Raw genomic sequence first — 19,481 nt, forward strand, 5'->3', positions numbered from 1 at the left:
CTGTATGACTGTCATACTGCATACACTGCAACCAAGTGGGATTTATTCCAGGCATGCAAGGCTGGTTCAACATTCAAGAATCAATGAATGTAATCATCACATCAACAAATTAATGAAGAAAAATCATTTGATTATGTCCATAGATGCAGAAGAATATTTATTTTTTGTTTGTTTTTATTTCAAGAAAAACGATTTTAAATATAATAATGTTACATGCAATAAACCTTAATATTTCAAGAAAAACGATCTTAAATATAATGTTACCTCCAATAAACATTAATATCTCAAGAAAAATGATTTTAAATATGATGTTACATACAAAAACACCAATTATTCAAGAAAAATGATCTTATGTATAATAATATTACATGCAATAAATATTAATATTTCAAGAATAAAAGGATATTAAGTATAATAATATTACCAAAACTGTACTAACATAGTATGATATCACAAAAGTTGTAGGAAATATTAAAAATCTGCAAATAACAGGATTACTTCTGTTATATTCTAGAATATTTTTCCCCCTCTGGCTCTATTTTTGTCCATCAGTTTATGTTGTTCATTATATTCCACAAATGAGTGAGATCATATGATATTTATCTTTCTCTGACTTGCTTATTTCACTTAGCATGATGCTTTTAAAGTCTATTATGTCGAATATGAGTATTGCTACTCCAGCTTTTTATTTTTCTTTTCCATTTGCATGGAAAATTTTTTTCCATCCCTCACTTTCATCCTGTGTATGTCTTTTGTTTTGAGGTGGGTCTCTTGTAGACAGCATATAGTTGGGTCATTGTATTCATTCAGCTACCCTAAACCTTTTGATTGGAGCATTTAATCCATTTACATTTAGGGTTATTTATTTTTATCTTTATTTTTATTTTTAATTTATTTTTTTAATTGTTTGAAGTATTACAAATAGTAGTATATATGTCTCTTTTTTTTTTCCCCATTGACCTCCTCCCGTCCTCCCCTTCCCCCCAGTACATACCTTTACCTGCCCCCCCCCACAGTGTCTTGTATCCATTAGTTATGCTTATATGCATGCGTACAAGTCCTTCAGTTGATCTCTTACAGCCCCCCCCCCAAAAAACCTCCTCTGCCTTCCCGCTGTAGTTTGACAGTCTGTTCAATGCTTCTTTGCCTCTGTATCTATTTTTTCCCCCTTTTCTTTCCTTTAAAAAATCTTCATCTGCAGACTAGAAATGAACGTATAAATAACAAAAAATGTTTGAGTCCCAATTTCAATGTCCAACAGTTCTGAGTCCCCGTTTCAATGTCAAACAGTTCCTTAAGTGTACATGTCAGCAATGATATCTGGATGGTGGGCACATGGTGGCAATGCAGGTCCGACCCTCTCTGGTTTGGTCCTAGGCAACCTGCTGCGTCGCACAGCTGCTGACTGCTAGCGTGGCAAGGCGTTGTCAGCGTCTCCCATCTCTGGACTGTTTCTCCTCTTGTCTTCGTGGTTGGAGCAGACCTGTCAATTCCTCTCTGTTGCAGGAATCCACATGGTCTTGGAGTTGTTTTCTGAAAATATACAAACATATTCTCGACCAAAAGTTAATAAAGGAATCTTTTCTATATAATTGATTTGGGATCCTTTTTATTTTTGCCCAAACGATTTTCCTTTGTCTTATTTAGACACCATGGGTGTCTTGCTGTTAGCATTACAAATGAAAATTAATTTTGTAAAGTAAAAATTTTCTAGATGTAATTTACTTATAGGATATTTTTCCTTACATGATATTACCCTACTACCCCCCCCCTTTTTTTGATTAATGGAGGCTTTTGTAAATTTTATAATGCAGTCTTGATAACTTTAAATTTTAATTTTTTGCACAAAAATATGACTGCTTTAGTTTCATTGCATGTTCAGGAATTTTACCATGAGATGAACTACCAATAGAAATTTTAGTTAACACTTTAGGAACAGCTTTTTGTCCAGTACAATTAAATTTTCTTGAATATTCACTTATTTGAATTAGCCTATTTAATTTAATCTGAAAACTTGATTATTATTTTACTGTCAAATTTAATACTCTACCAACAATTTTAGTTTACCCTGTAAATATTAGTGGAAAGGATTATTTGCATTCTTGAGTAGGCCCTGAGCATTCCTGGTGCTAGGCTGGATTTAGATATAGGGCAGCTGCTGTCAGCCAAGTCTCTGTCTGTTACCTGGGTCCCAATCTGAGCTGGGCCAAGTCACACTGTCTGTCACCTGTGTCCTGATCTGAGCTGGGCGTGGGAAGCAAAGCAGCCATGGGAGCAGGAGACCTCCATCAGATGGGGTGAGGGTTCAGGCCCCTGCAAGGTTGGGGCGGGTGAGGGTCTGTGCCCCATCTCTGATGATCCCCAAGTTCTCTCCTGATGACCCCTCTGTGACTGTGCCTGTCTTAGGTTGTTCCTTCCCTGAGGAATCTTACCCGTCTCTGGCTAACCAGTCATCCTCCGGGGCCAAGCAGGGTTAGGGTTATTTTTGAGAGGTAGTTATTTACAGCCATTTTAATTCTGTATGGCTAGTTTTCTCTGTTTTTTCTTCTCAGCAATCCCTTACAGCAATTCATTTAGCGTTTCTTGTAATGCTGGCTTGGTGGTGATGAACTCCTTTAGCCTTTTTTTTGGTCTGGGAAGCTCTTTATTTGACCATCTATTTTGAATGACAGTAATCTTGGTCTCAGATCCTTGCTTTCCATTACCTTGAGTACTTCATGCCATTGCCTTCTGGCCTGTAGAGTTTCTGATGAGAAATCAGGTTTCAGCCTTATGGGAGCTCTTTTGTAGGTAACAGCTTTCTTTTTTCTTGCTGCCTTTAAGATTCTCTCTTTGTCTGTAATTTTGGGCATTTTAATTATGATGTGTCTGGGCATGGGTCTGTTTGGGTTCTTCTTGTTTGGGGATCTCTGTGCCTCCTGAACTTGGGTGACTTTTTCCTTTACCAGGTTAGGGAAGTTTTCTACCATTATTTCTTTAAACACATTCTCTATCCCTTTTTCCCTTTCTGCATCTTCTGGCACACCTACTATTCTAATATTGTTACATTTCACATTGTCCCACAGCTCCCTTAAGCTGTCCTCCTGTTTTTTAATTGTTTTTTTTTTTTTCTTTTTGGTTCTCTAATTGAGTGATATTTTCAACTCTATCTTCTAATTCACTGATTTGATCTTTAGCTTCCCCTAATCTGCTGTGTATTTATTCCAATGTGTTCTTTATTTGTGTTATATCATTCTTTATCTCAGACTGTTCTTTTTTCATAGTTACTATATCTTTTTTCATACTGTTGAGCATTTTTAACATCATTACTCTGAACTCTGTTTCAGATAAATTTCTTATCTCTGCTCCATTTATCTCTTCTTCTGGAGAATTCACTAGTTCTTTCATTTGGGGGTTATTACTTTGTCTCCTCATTTTGGCTTTCTGTTTGGGTTTGTGACTATGTTTTATGTAGATCCTCTATACCTCTCAATCTCTAGTGCAGGACAGTGTTAAAGGCTGTTTCTGACCAATTAGATCAGACAAAGACTCAAAGCCTCGAGAGACCACCTCTGTCTACAGACAAATGGGATTTTGACTTGAATTGCCCCCAGGCAATTGTTCTCAGGTGTGGTGAGAGTTTTTTTCAACAGGGTGGGGCAGTTGCTTCTGCCAGGAGGCTGTTACTTTTAATCTCTTAAGTGGCCCCAGGGAAAGGTGTTTTCCAATAGGGTGTGTCAACTGTCTTCCCCTTAGGCAAGGCAGATGTCTACATGAGAAAGATGTCCTCCACTGTGTGAGAGAATTACTCAGCCCAGGAAACTTGGGGTGTCTGCCTCCTGAACTCTATCCCCTGGGTCCCCAGTCCTGGGTTCTGCGCTCGTAGCTCCAGTCCACTTCACCCTCTCTCTCTCAGAGCACAAGGTGGGTGGCTCAACAGGGAATTTTTGTGCATTGGCCCTTCAAGAAGGTGCCCAAACTTTCAGCTACCACTCCCTGACAGATAGCACCCCACTGCTTTTCACAGCTAGATGTTATGTGGGTACCCTCTTCAGTTTGGTGCTTTCTGCTGGGGAGCCCAGCTTGGGGATTAGAACCCAGAGTTCTCAGTGGCACCCCCCCCACAGCTGAGATATATCTCTGGGACTTCAGTTGCTGTCTGTGGGTGCCTGGCCAGCCCTTTTGCGCCTCCGCCCCTCCTACCAGTCTCTATGTGGTCTCCACTTTCGGTCCTCGGGTATCAGGGTTCTCTCCTGTGAGTTTTCCATTGATTAGTCAGGAAGCCTTTCTGTATTTTAGTTGTAATTCCAGCTTGTTCCTGGGAGCGTGTCTGTGCAGCATCCTCTGACTCTGTTGCCATTTTTAATCTTCCAGAACTGTTCTTAAAGGAGATTCAGGGTGAGCTGTGCCACAGCTGGAATGACCCTGCAATCCTAGCAGGCTCTTCAGGATTGGCCTTGTGTTGTATGATGGTGTCACGGACTTTCTTGACGTGCAGCCATAGCTACAGAGATCCATCACAAACCACTAAGATGTACATGTGGATGGATCAATCTGATTTCCTTGTCCATTCTGTCCTCCTTTGTGGCTCTGCCTTCCAAAGTAACCATAGGATTAAAGCTTTTACTCAGAAGTATCTTTCCCATTCCCTGGCAGGGGTCATATCCAGAAAAATATTTAATATCCAACATCCATTTCTGATAAAAAAAAAAACTCTCAACAAAAAATTGACGGAACGTCCTCAACTTGATAAAGAACATTTACAAAAAACCTACACCTAACATTATACTTAATGGTGAAAAACTGGATTATTTTCTCCTAAGACTGAAAACACGACATGATACATGGACCAGACTGACAGAGGACTGGCACTACCCAAATTCAAGATGGATGATAAAGCTATAATAATCCAGATATTGTGATATTGGTAAAAGATTAGACAAGTAGTTAATGGAACAGAATAGAAAGCCCAGAAGTAGATCAACACAAATATAGTCAACTGACCTATGACAAGGTTGACATTGTTAATAGCATCCTAATATATAAAAACTTAGGGTCCGTAATGACTGAAGGCTCCACCGAACACCAGAAGTCAGTCCTGCAGTCAGTGCTGGGTTGCCGTGGTGATCCAGCACTGACTGCCACCACTGTGGGTGTGGCAACCCAACACTGACTGCTGATGGGGATTTGGTCAGGCCTGGAGAGAGGCCCGGACAGGGTCTGATCTGCAGCCTCCGTGGTAGCTGCTGATCAGTCCTTGCCTCTCTCTTTCTCTCTGGGCTTCACCAGCAGCTGTGCCTCTCTTTTCCTCTGGGCCTCTCTGATCAGGCCCAGAGATAGGCTCAGAGACGCTGACTGGCATAGAAACTGACCAATCAGAACCAAATCTGGGTGAACTGCAAGGAGCCAATAGCTGCCTAGGAGGCGGAGCTTCTGACACTAACTGGCATAGAAACCGACCAATCAGAACCTAATCTGGGGTGAACTGAGAAGGCAGAACCTAAGGTGGGGGCTGAGGAGGTTTTTTTTTTTTTTTTTTTTTTTAAATATATTTTATTGATATTTCACAGAGAGGAAGGGAGAGGGATAGAGAGCTAGAAACATCGATGAGAAACATCGATCAGCTGCCTCCTGCACACCCCCTACTGGGGATGTGCCCGCAACCAAGGTACATGCCCTTGACCGGAATCGAACCTGGGACCCTTGAGTCCCCAGGCCGACGCTCTATCCACGGAGCCAAACCGGTTTCGGCTGAGGAGGGGTTTTAAGGGCAACAGCTGTTTGGTGTAAGGTGTAAGAAAGCGGTTCAACTTTTTAATGACCGGTTTGGCAGTATAGTGCATATGTCTGGCTATCAGTTCAGATATAGAGAGTATGTATTTTTGTCTGCCAAGAACATCTCCTCCTGCTGAAAAAGGCTCTCCCCCACCATTTAAACAATCCTATGCTATATAATCTATCTATACTAATAAAAGGGTAATATGCTAATTAGACTGGGTTCACTGGCCATATTCCAGATGTCCAACATCCTTCCGGACAAAGCCATGGTGGTGGGGGCTGAGGCAGATGCAGTTAGGGGCGATCAGGCCGGCAGGGGACGGCAGTTGGGGGCGAGATCAGGCCTGCAGGGGAGGGCAGTTGGGGGTGAGATCAGGCCTGCAGGGGAGGGCAGTTGGGGGCAAGATCAGGCCGGCAGGGGAGGGCATTTAGGGGTGAGATCAGGCTGGCAGGGGAGGACTGTTGGGGGTGAGATCAGGCCTGCAGGGGAGGGCTGTTGGGGGCGAGATCAGGCCGGCAGGGGAGGGCAGTTGGGGGCAACCAGGCCGGCAGAGGCAGTTGGGGGTGAGATCAGGCCAGCAGGGGAGGGCAGTTAGGGGTGATCAGGCAGGCAGGCAGAGGCAGTTAGGGGTGATCAGGCAGGCAGGCAGAGGCAGTTAGGGGTGATCAGGCAGGCAGGCAGGTGAGTGGTTAGGAGCCAGTGGTCCCAGACTGTGAGAGGGATGTCTGATTGGAGAGGGTGCAGGCTGGGCTGAGGGAACCCCCCTCCCTGTGCACAAATTTCATGCACTGGGCCACTAGCTATTTGTAATAGCCAAGACCTGGAAACAGGCCAAATACCTATCAGTAGATGAGAGGATAAAAAAGCTGTGGTGATCACAATACCAGATATCAAGCTATATTACAAGGCCACGGTTCTCAAAATTGCCTGGTACTGGCATAAGAACAGACATATAGACCAATGGAACAGAACAAAGAACGCAGAAATTGACCCCAGCCAGTATGCTCAATTAATATTTGACAAAGGAGGCAAGAGCATACAATGGAGTCAAGACAGTCTCTTCAATAAATGGTGCTGGGAAATTTGGACAGATACATGCAAAAAAAAAAAAGGAACTAGATCACCAACTTACACCATACACAAAAGCAAACTCAAAATGGTTAAAGGAGTTAAGTGTAAGAAAGGAAACCATAAAAATTTTAGAAGACACCATAGGCAACAAAATATCAGACATATGTCGTAGCAATATCTTTTCTGATACAGCTCCTAGGGCAATGGAAACTAAGGAGAAAATAAACAAATGGGACTACATCAAAATAAAAAGCTTCTGCACAGAAAAAGAAACCATCAGCAAAACAACAAGAAAGCCCACTGCATGGAAGAACATATTTGACAATGCTATTTCAGATAAGGATTTAATCTCCAAAATGTACAGGGAACTCATACAACTTAACAAAAGGAAAATAAACAATCCAATCAAAATATGAGCAAAGGACCTAAATAGATACTTTTCAAAAGAGGACATAAGGAAGGCCAAGAGACATATGAAAATATGCTCAAAAGTCACTAATCATCTGAGAAATGCAAATCGAAAGGACAATGAAGTACCATCTCACACCTGTCAGAATGGCTATCATCAACAAACAACAAGTGCTGGAGAGGATGCGGAGAAAAAGGAACCCTCAGGCACTGCTGGTGGGAATGCAGACTGGTGCAGCCACTGTGGAAAACAGTATGGCATTTCCTCAAAAAACTAAAAATGGAACTCCCATTTACCCAGTAATCCCACTTCTAGGACTATATCCCAAGGAAACAGAAACACCAATCAGAAAGGATATATGCACCCCTATGTTCATAGCAGCACAATTTACAATAGCTAACATTTGGAAACAGCCTAAGTGCCCATCAGCAGATGAGTGGATTAAAAAATGGTGGTACATCTACACAATGGAATACTACACTGCTATAAAAAAGAAGGAACTTTTACCATTTGCAACAGCATGGATGGAGATGGAGAGCATTATGCTAAGTGTAATAAGCCAGTTAGAGAAAGATAAATATCACACGATCTCACTCATATGTGGGATATAATGATCAACAAAAACTGATGAACAAAAATAGATCCAGAGACAAGGGGTAAGGAGTGAGAGGGGGGGTGTTAGAGATCAACCAAAGGACTTGTATGTATACATATTAGTATAACCAATGGACACAGACACTGGGGCAGTGGGGGATTGCCCTCAGAGGTGGGAGTGGCTGGTGGAGGGTCAATTGGGGAAAAAAGAGACATATGTAATACTTTAAACAATAAAAAAAAAGCTGTGGTACTTTTTTTTAAAATCCTATGAGGTACTTCATTTTTTAAATTTATCTTTATTGTTGAATGTATTACAGATGTCTCTCCCTCCCCCATAGGCTATAGTACATCCTATCTAATAAAAGAGTAATATGCAAATTGACTGTCACTCCAAGACACAAGATGGCCGCCCCCATGTGGTCAAAGATGAATGCCCCCATCTGGACACAGATGGCCACCACAAGATGGCTGGAGGGGAGGGCAGTTGTGGGCAGTTGGGTGAGACCAGGCCAGCAAGGGAGGGCAGTTGGGGGGACCAGGCCTGCAGGGGAGGGCAGTTGTGGGCGATCAGGCAAGCAGGGAGGGCAGTTAGGGGTGACTGGGCCAGCAGAGGAAGGCAGTTGGGGGAGACCAAGTCAGCAGGGGAGGGCAGTTGCGGGGGGAACAGAACTGCAGGGGAGAGCAGTTGGGGGGGATCAGGCCTGCAGTGGAGGGCAGTTTGGGGAGGACCAGGCCTGCAGGGGAGGATAGTTGGGGGGGACCCAGGCCTGCAGGGGAGGGCAGTTTTGGGGGACCAGGCCAGCAGGGCAGGGCAGTTGGGAGGGGGACCAGGACTGCAGGGGAGGGCAGTTGTGGGTGATCAGGCCAGCAGGGAGGGCAGTTAGGGGGGACTGGGCCAGCAGGGGAGGACAGTTGGGGGGGGTCCAGGCCTGCAGTGGAGGGCAGTTAGGGGTGACTGGGCCAGCAGGGGAGAGCAGTTGGGGGCGACCAGGCCTGCAGAGGAGGGCAGTTGGGGGGGACCAGGCCTGCAGGGGAGGGCAATTGGAGGGGACCAGGCCAGCAGGAGAGGGCAGTTGTGGGGGACCAGGCCTGAAGGTGAGGGCAGTTGGGGGGGACCAGGCCTGCAGGGAGGGCATTTGTGGGGGGACCAGGCCTGCAGGGGAGGGCAGTTGGGGGGGAGCAGGCCAGCAGGGGAGGGCATTTAGGGGCAATCAGGCCGGCTGGGAAGCAGTTAGGCGTCAATCAGGCTGGCAGTGGAGTGGTTAGGGGGTGATCAGGCTGGCAGGCAGAAGCGGTTAGGGGCAATCAGGCAGAGGCAGGCGAGCGGTTGGGAGCCAGCAGTCCTGGATTGTGAGAGGGATGTCCAACCGTGGGATCGGGCCTAAATGGGCGGTCGGACATCCCTTGAGGGGTCCCAGATTGGAGAGGGTACAGGCTGGGCTGAGGGAAATCCACCCCCACCCCATGCACGAATTTCATGCACCGGGCCTCTAGTTTATATAAAAGAAGGAACTCTTATTCTTTTTAACAGCATGGATGAACTTGTAGATTATTATGCTAAGCAAAATAAGCTAATCAGAGAAAGACTAATACCATGTGATCTCATTTACATGTGAAATGGAAAGAACAAAATAAACTGATGAACAAAATAGGACCAGAGGCATGGATACATGGAACAGACTGACAGATCTCAGAGGGGAGGGTAGTGGGAGGACTGGAAGAGATTAGCCAAAGAACATATATGCACATAGCCCGGGACACAGACATCAATGTGGTGAAGGCCAAGGTGAGAAGGGAGAGCTGGCAGGGCTGGGTGGAATGGGGGCAATAGGGACATCTGTAACACTATAAATAGTAAAAAAAACAAAACAACTTTCTAATATGTTCCTACAACTGAAAGGCTTGTCTTGAAAACCCTGAGAGAACCAGAATGCTTTCCCAAGACTGTTACTGTGACTGAGTTCCATAAAAACAGTCTGTCTTGTTCACCTCAATATCCCTGGCCACTGAGCTGGATGTGAACATTTATAGACCCAAACTTTACAGTATGTATCATTATTCTCCAGTCAAAAAGTTTACTTCAGTACAACAAAAAGGTAAAATTCTCAAAGCTGAAGGACATCAGAGAAGAATGAGGATAGAATGAAGGGGCATAAAATGTAGGCCACCTCTCTCTTTTCTTTACCCCTCCTCATCCTCTCTCCTTTTCCCCTTCTTTCACGTTTTATCCCCTCCTTCTTCATGCCTCCTTCCCTTCCCTTTTCTCCTCCTTGACCTCCCTCTTCAGTCTTAAGTCTCTGGCAGACATCTCTCCTTACCCTACTGTTGTAAGTCCTCAAATTCTAGCCCAGATGGCTTGCAACTTCCAGGGGACCTCTTGTCCAGGCTCACTTGTAATGCCACCTCTATGCTTGGGTCTGTTTCTGGATCCTCTGTTCTCTGGTTAATGAATTTGCTTATCTGCAACAGTGCAGATTGTCTTACTATAGTTATATCATACACTTTAATGAGGTATTTATTGACATCTGGTGAGGTTGAGTCAGTGTGAGAATTTCTATAAAAATTCTATTAGGATTTTGTTTAGAAACTGGTAACTTCTTAGGTTTAGAGGAGAACTGGAATCTTTTATTTATTTACTAGAGGCCCAGTGCATGAAATTCATGCATTTGGGGGTGTCCTCTTACAGTCTGGGAGCCCTCAGGGGATGTCCGACTGATGGCTTAGGCCCGCTCCCCACCATGGAGGTGGGAAAGGCTCCCACCACCGCTGCTGTGCTCAAGGGCCGTGAGCCTGGCTTCTGCTCCCCCAGTGGGAGCGCACTGACCACCAGGGGCAGCTCCTTCATTGAGCATCTGCCCCCTGGTGGTCAGTGCGCATCATAGCGACCGGTCATTCTGCCATTTGGTCAATTTGCATATTAGCCTTTTATTATATAGGATTTTAAAAATTATTATTATTTTAAATCCTCACCTGAGGATATTTTCCATTGTTTTTTAGGGAGACTAGAAGAGAGATGGAAACAAGAGATAGATTGATGTGAGAGAAACACATTGATTGGTTGCCTCCTGCATGAGACCTGACCAGGGCAGGGCTGGGAGCATCCTGCAACCAAAGTACGTTCCCTTGGCTGGAATTGAAGCTGGGACCCTTTGGTTCACAGTCTGATGCTCTATCCATAGAGTGAAACCAGCTAGGGTGAGAACTTGAATCTTTAAAAATGATTCTCCATTGAGCATTATGTTAAGCAAAATAAGCCAGTCAAAGAAAGGTGTCACATGATCTCACTCATATGTGGAAACTAATGAACAACATAAACTGATGAACAAAAATAGACCCAGAGGCAGGACCATGGAACAGATTGTCTAACCTCAGAAGGAAGGCAGGGGATGGGGGAGAAGAGATCAACCAATTAACACATATGCATATATGCATAATCCATGGACATAGACAATAGGGTGGTGAAGGCCTGGGTTGAGGGTTGGGGGCCGAGTGGGAGAGGTCAATAGGAGAAAAAGGGGACATATTTAATACTTTCAACAATAAAGATTTTTTTAAAAAAAGTGATTCTCCATTAATAAGGTACATGTGTCCACATAGTCAGGTATTCTATTAAATTATATGTTTTATAGTTTTCTTGATAATTATTTTGCAGACATAGATTATAAAACCATGAATAAAAACAATAAATGATAAAGAAATTCAGAATGTGGTTTGCTTGGGAAGGTGAGGACGTGGGAAGCAATGGGGGAGGGAACATCTATTTTTGATATTGAAATTATTTCCAGTTTGGGGGTATTATGAATGATATTGCAATGAACATTAAACAATGTCCCTGGTTAGATATTCAGCCTAGAATTGAGGCACACTCAGTCACTCATTTACTCCTGCACTCCCTCTTCACATCTATTTAAGTAGGTTCTGTGTGCAAGGTCCCACAAAATTAACACCCACGATTCCTAAACCAGGCTTTCTCTCCATGTGACAGCTATCACAGAAGGGACCCTGGGAATGGGACAATTTCAGGTGTGATAGACACCTGGTTTTCATTAAATAGTTTCTGGTGCCAGAAAAGGACCTTATTGCTTTTCTGCTTTATAGATTCCCAAGGCTCAACAAAGTCCTTAAAGCACAAGCCTCTTATTTGGGCTCTCAAAGCCTCTTTGATAAGGATCATGTTTCCTTAATATTTTCCAGATACTCACTTAACTCATCTTTTGGACCCTAAATATAAAATGTTGCTGTAGTACCATAAACATGCTGTTAATATCTCATCTGTTTGCTTTAATATGCTGCACCTTCTGCTTAATTTTCACTTCAACCCATTATTGATTAAAATATTAATGTTTTAAGATTCAGAATAATAGATAGCTCTTATTCAATTATCACTATATAAATGTCATGTCTACTTTGTGAAGGAAGAGTAAGGAAATTCCCATCCATCTTAATGTATAGTTCATGAGACCACTGAGTGTAGTGTAGGTCTGCTTTACAACTGCAGATTTATAAATATGAAAATAATATTGTGCACCCTAGCTGGTTAGGCTCAGTGGATAGAGTGTCGGCTTTGGGACTGAAAGGTCCCAGGTTCGATTTTGGTCAAGGGCGCATGCCCGGGTTTCAAGCTCAATCCCCAGTGTAGGGTGTGCAGGAGGCAGCCAATCTCCCTTCCTCTCTAAAATTAAAAAAAAAAGTACTTAAAAATAATATTTTGCAGGTTCTGAACAACATTAATAGCATTGTGGTTTCTTTGGAAAAAAAAAACACACTGGTAAAGTATTTTAATAATTATTGCATGATCTGTAAATGAAATACTGATGAAAATTGAGTACTTCTCCAGGCTCACACTTTGTTGCAGATGAATTCCTGTTAGAAAAATCTGAAATAATTCAGAAATTTTGGTGAGAAAATATAAAGTAAATTTATGCTTCATCCATCGAAGGGATTTGGAGCTATGACTCATTTATTTAAAAAAAAATCCTCTTATTCTATCTGTCCTGCCCTTCCCTTGGAAAGAGAGTGCTAACCTCCATTAGCATCACATTAGTCAGCACCAAGGGCAGCTCTGCAGAGAGGAAAGCTTTTGCAGACTTGGTTGTCAAGGACAGTATTAGAACAGAACTGACTGCTTTGAAAGTGTCATGTCAGTCATGGATGGAGAGGAGAGGAGAGGAAGAGGAGGAGGAAGAGGAGGAGGAGGAGGAGGGGGGGAGAAGGAGGAGGAGGAGAGGGGAGGGGAGGGGAGGGGAGGAGAGGAGAGGAGGGAGGCTTTAAGTTCTAGGAATGTCTTTCTATTTTTGAGATATGCCTAAATTGCTGGGAGACTTGGATTGAGGAGGACTGAGAAAAATGGGATCAGAATTTCCCAGAGGCACTTCAAAGATTTCTTGTGGAACACTGATCCCTGGACTCTGTCATATCTTAGTATCTGAGACATCACTACTGGCACCATGAGCACAAAAGATAAAGATGAATGTAATAATCCATGGGAAGTGGACTGAGTTGACCAATATCATTCAAAGAGAGGGCAATTATTTTGAGTTTGTTTTTCGTGGCCACCAGGTAGGGTTGGCTAGGTTATTCCAATAAGATGACCACCAGCTAAGGGGAAAGTAGATATGAAATCTCACTCATGCTCTGCTGACCAAGCCAAGGGCCCCAGGATAGTTTTCATCCACTTAGTGGAAGAATTAGCTAATTCCCTAAAAAATAAATTACAGGCTAGTGATGAGGCTCTAGGATCCGTTATCAAAATGCAGAAATGACCAAGATGGAGACAGGAAGAATGAAAGGAGAAGATTGTGTCTAATCAAAACTCAGGAATTTACAGATAAGTGAGGGGAAAAATGTCATTCCAGTATGAAATGAAACCCAGAAGAAAGGCCTGAAAAGTGCCATTAGCAATGTGTTGCCACTTCAAGGCTTCTGGATGTTAGGTTGGAGGAAGACTAAGGAAAGAAGCATTTCAGTTAAGAAGGCTGGAGTTGAAGAAGAAGCTGTGGCAATGGACATGGTGAGAGATCATGTGATTGATGCCCAAGGTAGTCCTTGTGGAGAAAGAGACTATTTCCAGAAGACTTTCTTAAATCTGCCGTGGTCTATTTTTATTAATAATCTCTTCTAAGTATGTCTCCTAAGTTGTTCTCCAGACTTGCTAAGAGGCTGATTATCAGAGCCCCTAGAATAGGCATTCTGACATCTGGGCAGGAACTCAAAGAAGCTGAGAAAAGAGGGTGGACGCTATTGATGCAAAGTAACAATTCCAAAGAAAAAGGTAGATATGAGCCTGGCTGGTTTTCAGATTTGAAACGAAGCATTGGCTGCTATACATCTTCTATGGCTGCCTGTTAAAATAGAGTTGTGGATTGCATTTTTATGTCTGTTTTAGCATGTATGTCTGGCATGTATGAGGCAGGTATTTTGTCCCTTTAGTGCACATATTAAGAGGAGTTATACTCAGTTCACTTCATGAGCACCAGGCCCTGGTTTTGATGGTGAGATGCTGGACTTCTGTCGCAACCTTGTTCCTGTAATTCTATTACATTTGGAAATTCCTTAAAAAGTGGTCAGTGTTTTGGGTATGTGGAAGTGTGAATGTCTCTGGGGCCTGAGGGTGGAGCAGTAGCTAGTCTCTTAGGATGATTTCTGTGAACCACAAGTCAACATACCCCTGCCCTAGTGTAGTTCCCTCCACATGATTATGGCTGTCTCTCTGACTCACCTTTGAACACTAGGATGTGAAGGGAGTGGCACTGCATGACTTCTAGAGCTAGGTCCTATTATACCTTGCACCTTCTGCTTGGGCCTTTTCAAGGGATCACTATGGCAGCCATGAAACCTAAGCGAGTTGATGAAGTCTAAGACAGCTATGAAGGTTGTGTAAAGAGAAACAACCAGCCAGCCCCCAGCTCTTTCATCCAGCTCAAGTGAAGTGTGAGACATGAGGAAAGCACCCATCAGAAAACTCTACTTCCTACTATAATCGGATTAAGGCCACAAAATACACTACCCATATGAGTGCAGGACACCTGCAAACCTGGGAGACATAATAATAAATTACTGTTTTACAGCAAAATATTCTGGAGAAGTTGGTTATTCTGCAACAATTCTATGGGCCATCACAACCAGAGTCAGGTCACTGCGTCATGTGTATAAATTGTTCTTGTTTTAACAATAATTTTATCCTCCCTGGTCTACAATCATAACAGTTCATTACCAAACATGTCCCAGGCTTCTGCCCACATAACTTCAAAAAATCTTGCAATTATTTGAGTAAAAAAAAAAAAAAAAGTTTCTTTGAGGTAAATCTTCTTGGTTTTCCAACTATTTCTTGGATGAAAACTTTTTAGTGCTGGCCTTTTCATTTTATTTTTCCCAGTGCATCTCACACAAAACCAGGCACAGTGATAATATATATTAAACATCCTTGGAATAAAAGAAGATTTAAGAAATCTCACCTGATTGTCCTCCAAATACAAAGTTACTTCCCCAACTACCAATTATAGCTTTGTGGCTTGAGCCAGATACCTAATATCTTGGTTTAGTTGTCTGAAATTGGGGAAGGATTTTGCTTCAGAGTGTCTGAATATCGTAAGTATTACATAAGGATATTGTCACCAATGTCTTCTCAGACATCTCATGACCCTGTCCCTCACTCCTTTTGTCCGAGAAATATTTATCCTCTTTGATTCCTTGACCTCTCATGCCCCTCTTAGTGTTGAGCACTTAATCTTTTTTCTCTTTATTCCCTGAGAAGCACAAAGCAAATTTTTTTAAGTTCTCAGGAGTTTTAATGACCAAGTGTGGGGGAAGGGTGAGAACCCATGTTGTTAGCGAGCTCTGGGAATCACAGCGTCACTTAGGTGGAAGGATCTCCTTGACAGTGGGGATTCTGGTCACATTCTTCTCTACTGGACACTCACTGAAGTCAGGGAAACATCTCTCCACACCTGGATCATCTTCACAGTATTTGGCGGGAGTCGATGGGAAAATGTGTAACATTGACGGCCATTTATCTTTATCTGGAAGGGAAAATGTATCATAAATACAGTATGCCACCAAACAAACTTACTGTCTTTCTTTCTACTTCTGCCCTATAGACACACCATCCACCCAGAAACTCTCCGTCACACTTCAAAAGCCAGTAGATGTGCTTCGTTTTATAACCTATATTTTGCGACTATTTCGGACAGTTGTTCACTCTATTTTCTGTGATTCTCTTATTCTTCCATTGAAGTGCTGCCACTTTCTGTTGTATTGTCTATGTCTGCCAGGCCTTCCTTCTAGCTTAGAAGATTCTCATGGCCAGGAACTGTGTCTCATGAATCCTGAGTGTCTGTATCCTTTTTTTTTTTTTTTTTTTTTAATCCTCACATGAGGGTATTTTTTTCCATTGCTTTTTAGACAGAGTGGAAGTGGGGAAGGGAGAGAGGGATAGAAACATCGATGTGAGGGAGACATATCAGGGCCAGGGATCCTACTTGCAACCTGGATATATGCCTTTGACTAGAATTGAACCCAGGACCCTTTAGTCTGAGGGCTGATGCTCTATCCACTGAGCCAAACTGGCTAGGGCTTGAGTGTTCTTAAAGAGGTAGAATTATACATATGATTTTAAATGAGGATAATTTAAATCAGCTTATAAGCATATGAAAAGATACCTGGCTTCAATCATAATAAGATGTTAATTTTTTGCTTCTCCATTTAGAAAGGTCACAATTTTTTTTAATATATTTTATTGATTTTTTTACAGAGAGGAAGGAAGAGGGATAGAGAGTTAGAAACATCGATGAGAGAGAAACATCGATCAGCTGCCTCTTGCACACCCCCTACTGGGGATGTGCCCGCAGCCAAGTTACGTGCCCTTGACCGGAATCGAACCTGGGACCCTTCAGTCCACAGGCTGACGCTCTATCCACTGAGCCAAACCGGTTTTGGCAATTTTTATTTATTTTTTATTTATGTTTATTTATTTTTTTCCCAATTTTTTTTATTGATTAAGGTATTACATGTGTACATATCTTCCCATTGCCCCCATCCCACTCCCATACATACCCTCACCCCCCAGTGTCTTGCGTCCATTGTTTATGCTTATATGCATGCATACAATATATTTTATTGATTTTTTAAAAATATATTTTATTTATTTTTTACAGAGAGGAAGGGAGAGGGATAAAGAGTTAGAAACATCGATGAGAGAGAAACATCGATCAGCTGTCTCCTGCACACCCCCAACTGGGGATGTGCCTGCAACCAAGGTACATGCCCTTGACTGGAATCGAACCTGGGACCCCTCAGTCCGCAGTCCGACATGCTATCCACTGAGCCAAACCGGTTAGGGCTAGAAAGGTCACAATTTTTAAATATACACTTTATTACCATGGCTATGGAAAAAAAGTCAACTTTTTAAGATCTTAGTTTTTCAAATTTAAATTGCACACACTTTTTTAACCAGCTATTCCATTTCTCTGAATTTGTCCTTTCATATAAGCATTGAGAGGTTGATAAAGACAAAAATATTATATAGAATGCAGCTTCATTTGTGAGAGCAAAATATGGAAACCACCTAAATGTGCATGAATAAGGGTCATGTTAAATCGTTCTGAGATTGTTTCTATTAGAATATTAGGCGAACATTAAATAATGTGGGGATATCACAGGCAGAATGATTTCTCTAACATACAATTTTTATTATTTTTTATTATCATTTTTTAAAAATCCTCACCTGAGGATATTTTTCAATTGACTTTTAAAGAGAGTGGAAGAGAGAGGGAAAGACAGAGAGAAATATCAATGTGAGAGAAACACATCAATTGGTTGCCTCCTGCACACGCCCTGACCAGATATGTGCCCTAGGACCTGAATAGAACCCAGGACCCTTTGGTCTGCAGGCCGATGCTCTATCCACTGTGTCAAACCAGCTAGGGCATGTAACATACAATTTTTGACAACAAATAAACTCTAGTCTTCAATGTGCGATTTCTAGAAATACTTATAAATCATTTATTTAAAAAGAAATAAAAGCAGATACAGATACGTGATGATAGATAGATAGATAGATAGATAGATAGATAGATAGATGATAGACTTGTACAAGCATATAATATCTCTGGAAAGAGCATAAAGGGACTAGTAACTATTGCTCTGGAGAGAGGGACTGGATTTAGGAATGTAAAAACACTCAATATTAAACTAATTATAATTATTTATATGCATATTTTAACAATCTCCTACATGAAAACAGAAAGAATGACAGCACAGGTAGAAAACATGGCTGCAAGTGAAGACAGAGGAAATTTTCCACTGTGGAGAATAAGGCATGTGTGCTGATCTTGACCTGAGCTTGGCAGTACAAGCAGAGGGTGCTCTGTGATGAGAGGGGCAGGAGATTAACCACAAGTGACTCTGGGGGCCAGGCCAGGGAGAGCTGTGTCCTCCTCTGAGAGCCCTTAGAGCCCATGTAGTGGATGTTCCTGGGTACACTCACCTGGTACTCATTTTGAAGCACCGAGATGCACAGCTCAAATGGTTGTCCATCCACAAAAGGCATACCATCGTATTTCTCCTCTGATTTCTAGTCCCCAAACTGACGGCTGTTCATCACCACACAGTTGCCAAAGTACACTCGGAAATAGAAGGCGATGTCTGAGTCCTCTTGAGTTCCAGTGTGGAAATCCACCTGCAGTTCTGGGCTCATGCTGAAGGCAAAGCACGCAGCATGTGGAGCAGGACTCTTCCTCATGGGGGCCCACATTTGACACACACATATATACCTTTCCCAACTCCTGCTGGTGGAAGGAAGGCCTTCCTGAGTGATACTGCAGTATGTGTCCCTGTGGGGTTGCTTCAGCTTGTCCTGCCCAGGGTGGGGAGATGCCACATCTCTTAGCCCAAGACTCACACTGAGCAGCAGTCACTGGCCTGGGGCTACTTTTCATGCCCTGGAAATACTGCTGTATTTCCCTTGATAATAAACCTCAGCTCCAATGCCTGAGTGACCCCAGCCCCCAGTCTTCAACACTTACCCACAGACATGCACCTGTAGGTTTAATCCTGGCACCAGATGGGTCTCTAGGAAATGCAACTGCATTGTGTTACCATTATGCTAATTACACATTTCAGTATCACTCGTGCATGAATTGATCTCCAAAGCTTCAATAACCTCTTAATTTTTTCTCCAATTGCAGTTCAGTTTGGGTGTGTTTTGCTTCCCTGTCTTGTAATTCGCTAATTCTGTCCTCCGTTTCTCCTAGTCTACTATTGAAACTTTCCAAGGTGTTTTTTATTGCAGCTATATCACTTTTTATTTCTTCTTGATTCTTACATAAGTTATTGATTTTTTCATCTATCTCGTTTATAAAGTGTATGACTCTTATTCTGAATTATTTTTATGACATACTGCATGCCTCTGTTTCACTTAGCTGCTTTTCTGGCTATTCCTTCTTTTCTTTCCTTTGAGGGTTTCTTTGTCTACCCATTTTTGCTCTCACCAAAGGATCTAGGTGTCGAGTCATGCAAGGGCTGCACCTTGGGTGTCAGTGGCTCCTCAGGCAGTGGCTGCTCCTCGGGCGGTCACAGCAGCAACTGCTCCTCAGTTGGTGGCATCTCCTCTGGTGGGCGCTGTTCACAGCAGTGGTGGCTCCTCTGGCT

The 19,481-nt window shown here is 42.8% G+C and overlaps 1 protein-coding gene across 1 annotated transcript; it reads right to left on the reverse strand.

Annotated features, from left to right (window-relative positions):
- Positions 1-1,132: 1,132 nt before the first annotated feature.
- Positions 1,133-18,713, reverse strand: LOC308235258 (uncharacterized protein). Its single transcript, XM_080644022.1, is given in 4 exon segments — positions 1,133-1,533; positions 15,755-15,853; positions 18,046-18,405; positions 18,409-18,713. Coding segments are annotated over 4 exon segments (978 nt in total). The 5' UTR covers positions 18,586-18,713; the 3' UTR covers positions 1,133-1,191.
- Positions 18,714-19,481: the final 768 nt, after the last annotated feature.

This window comes from Plecotus auritus, assembly GCF_963455305.1.
Source record: "Plecotus auritus genome assembly, chromosome: 10".
Taxonomy (NCBI): Eukaryota; Metazoa; Chordata; class Mammalia; order Chiroptera; family Vespertilionidae; genus Plecotus; species Plecotus auritus.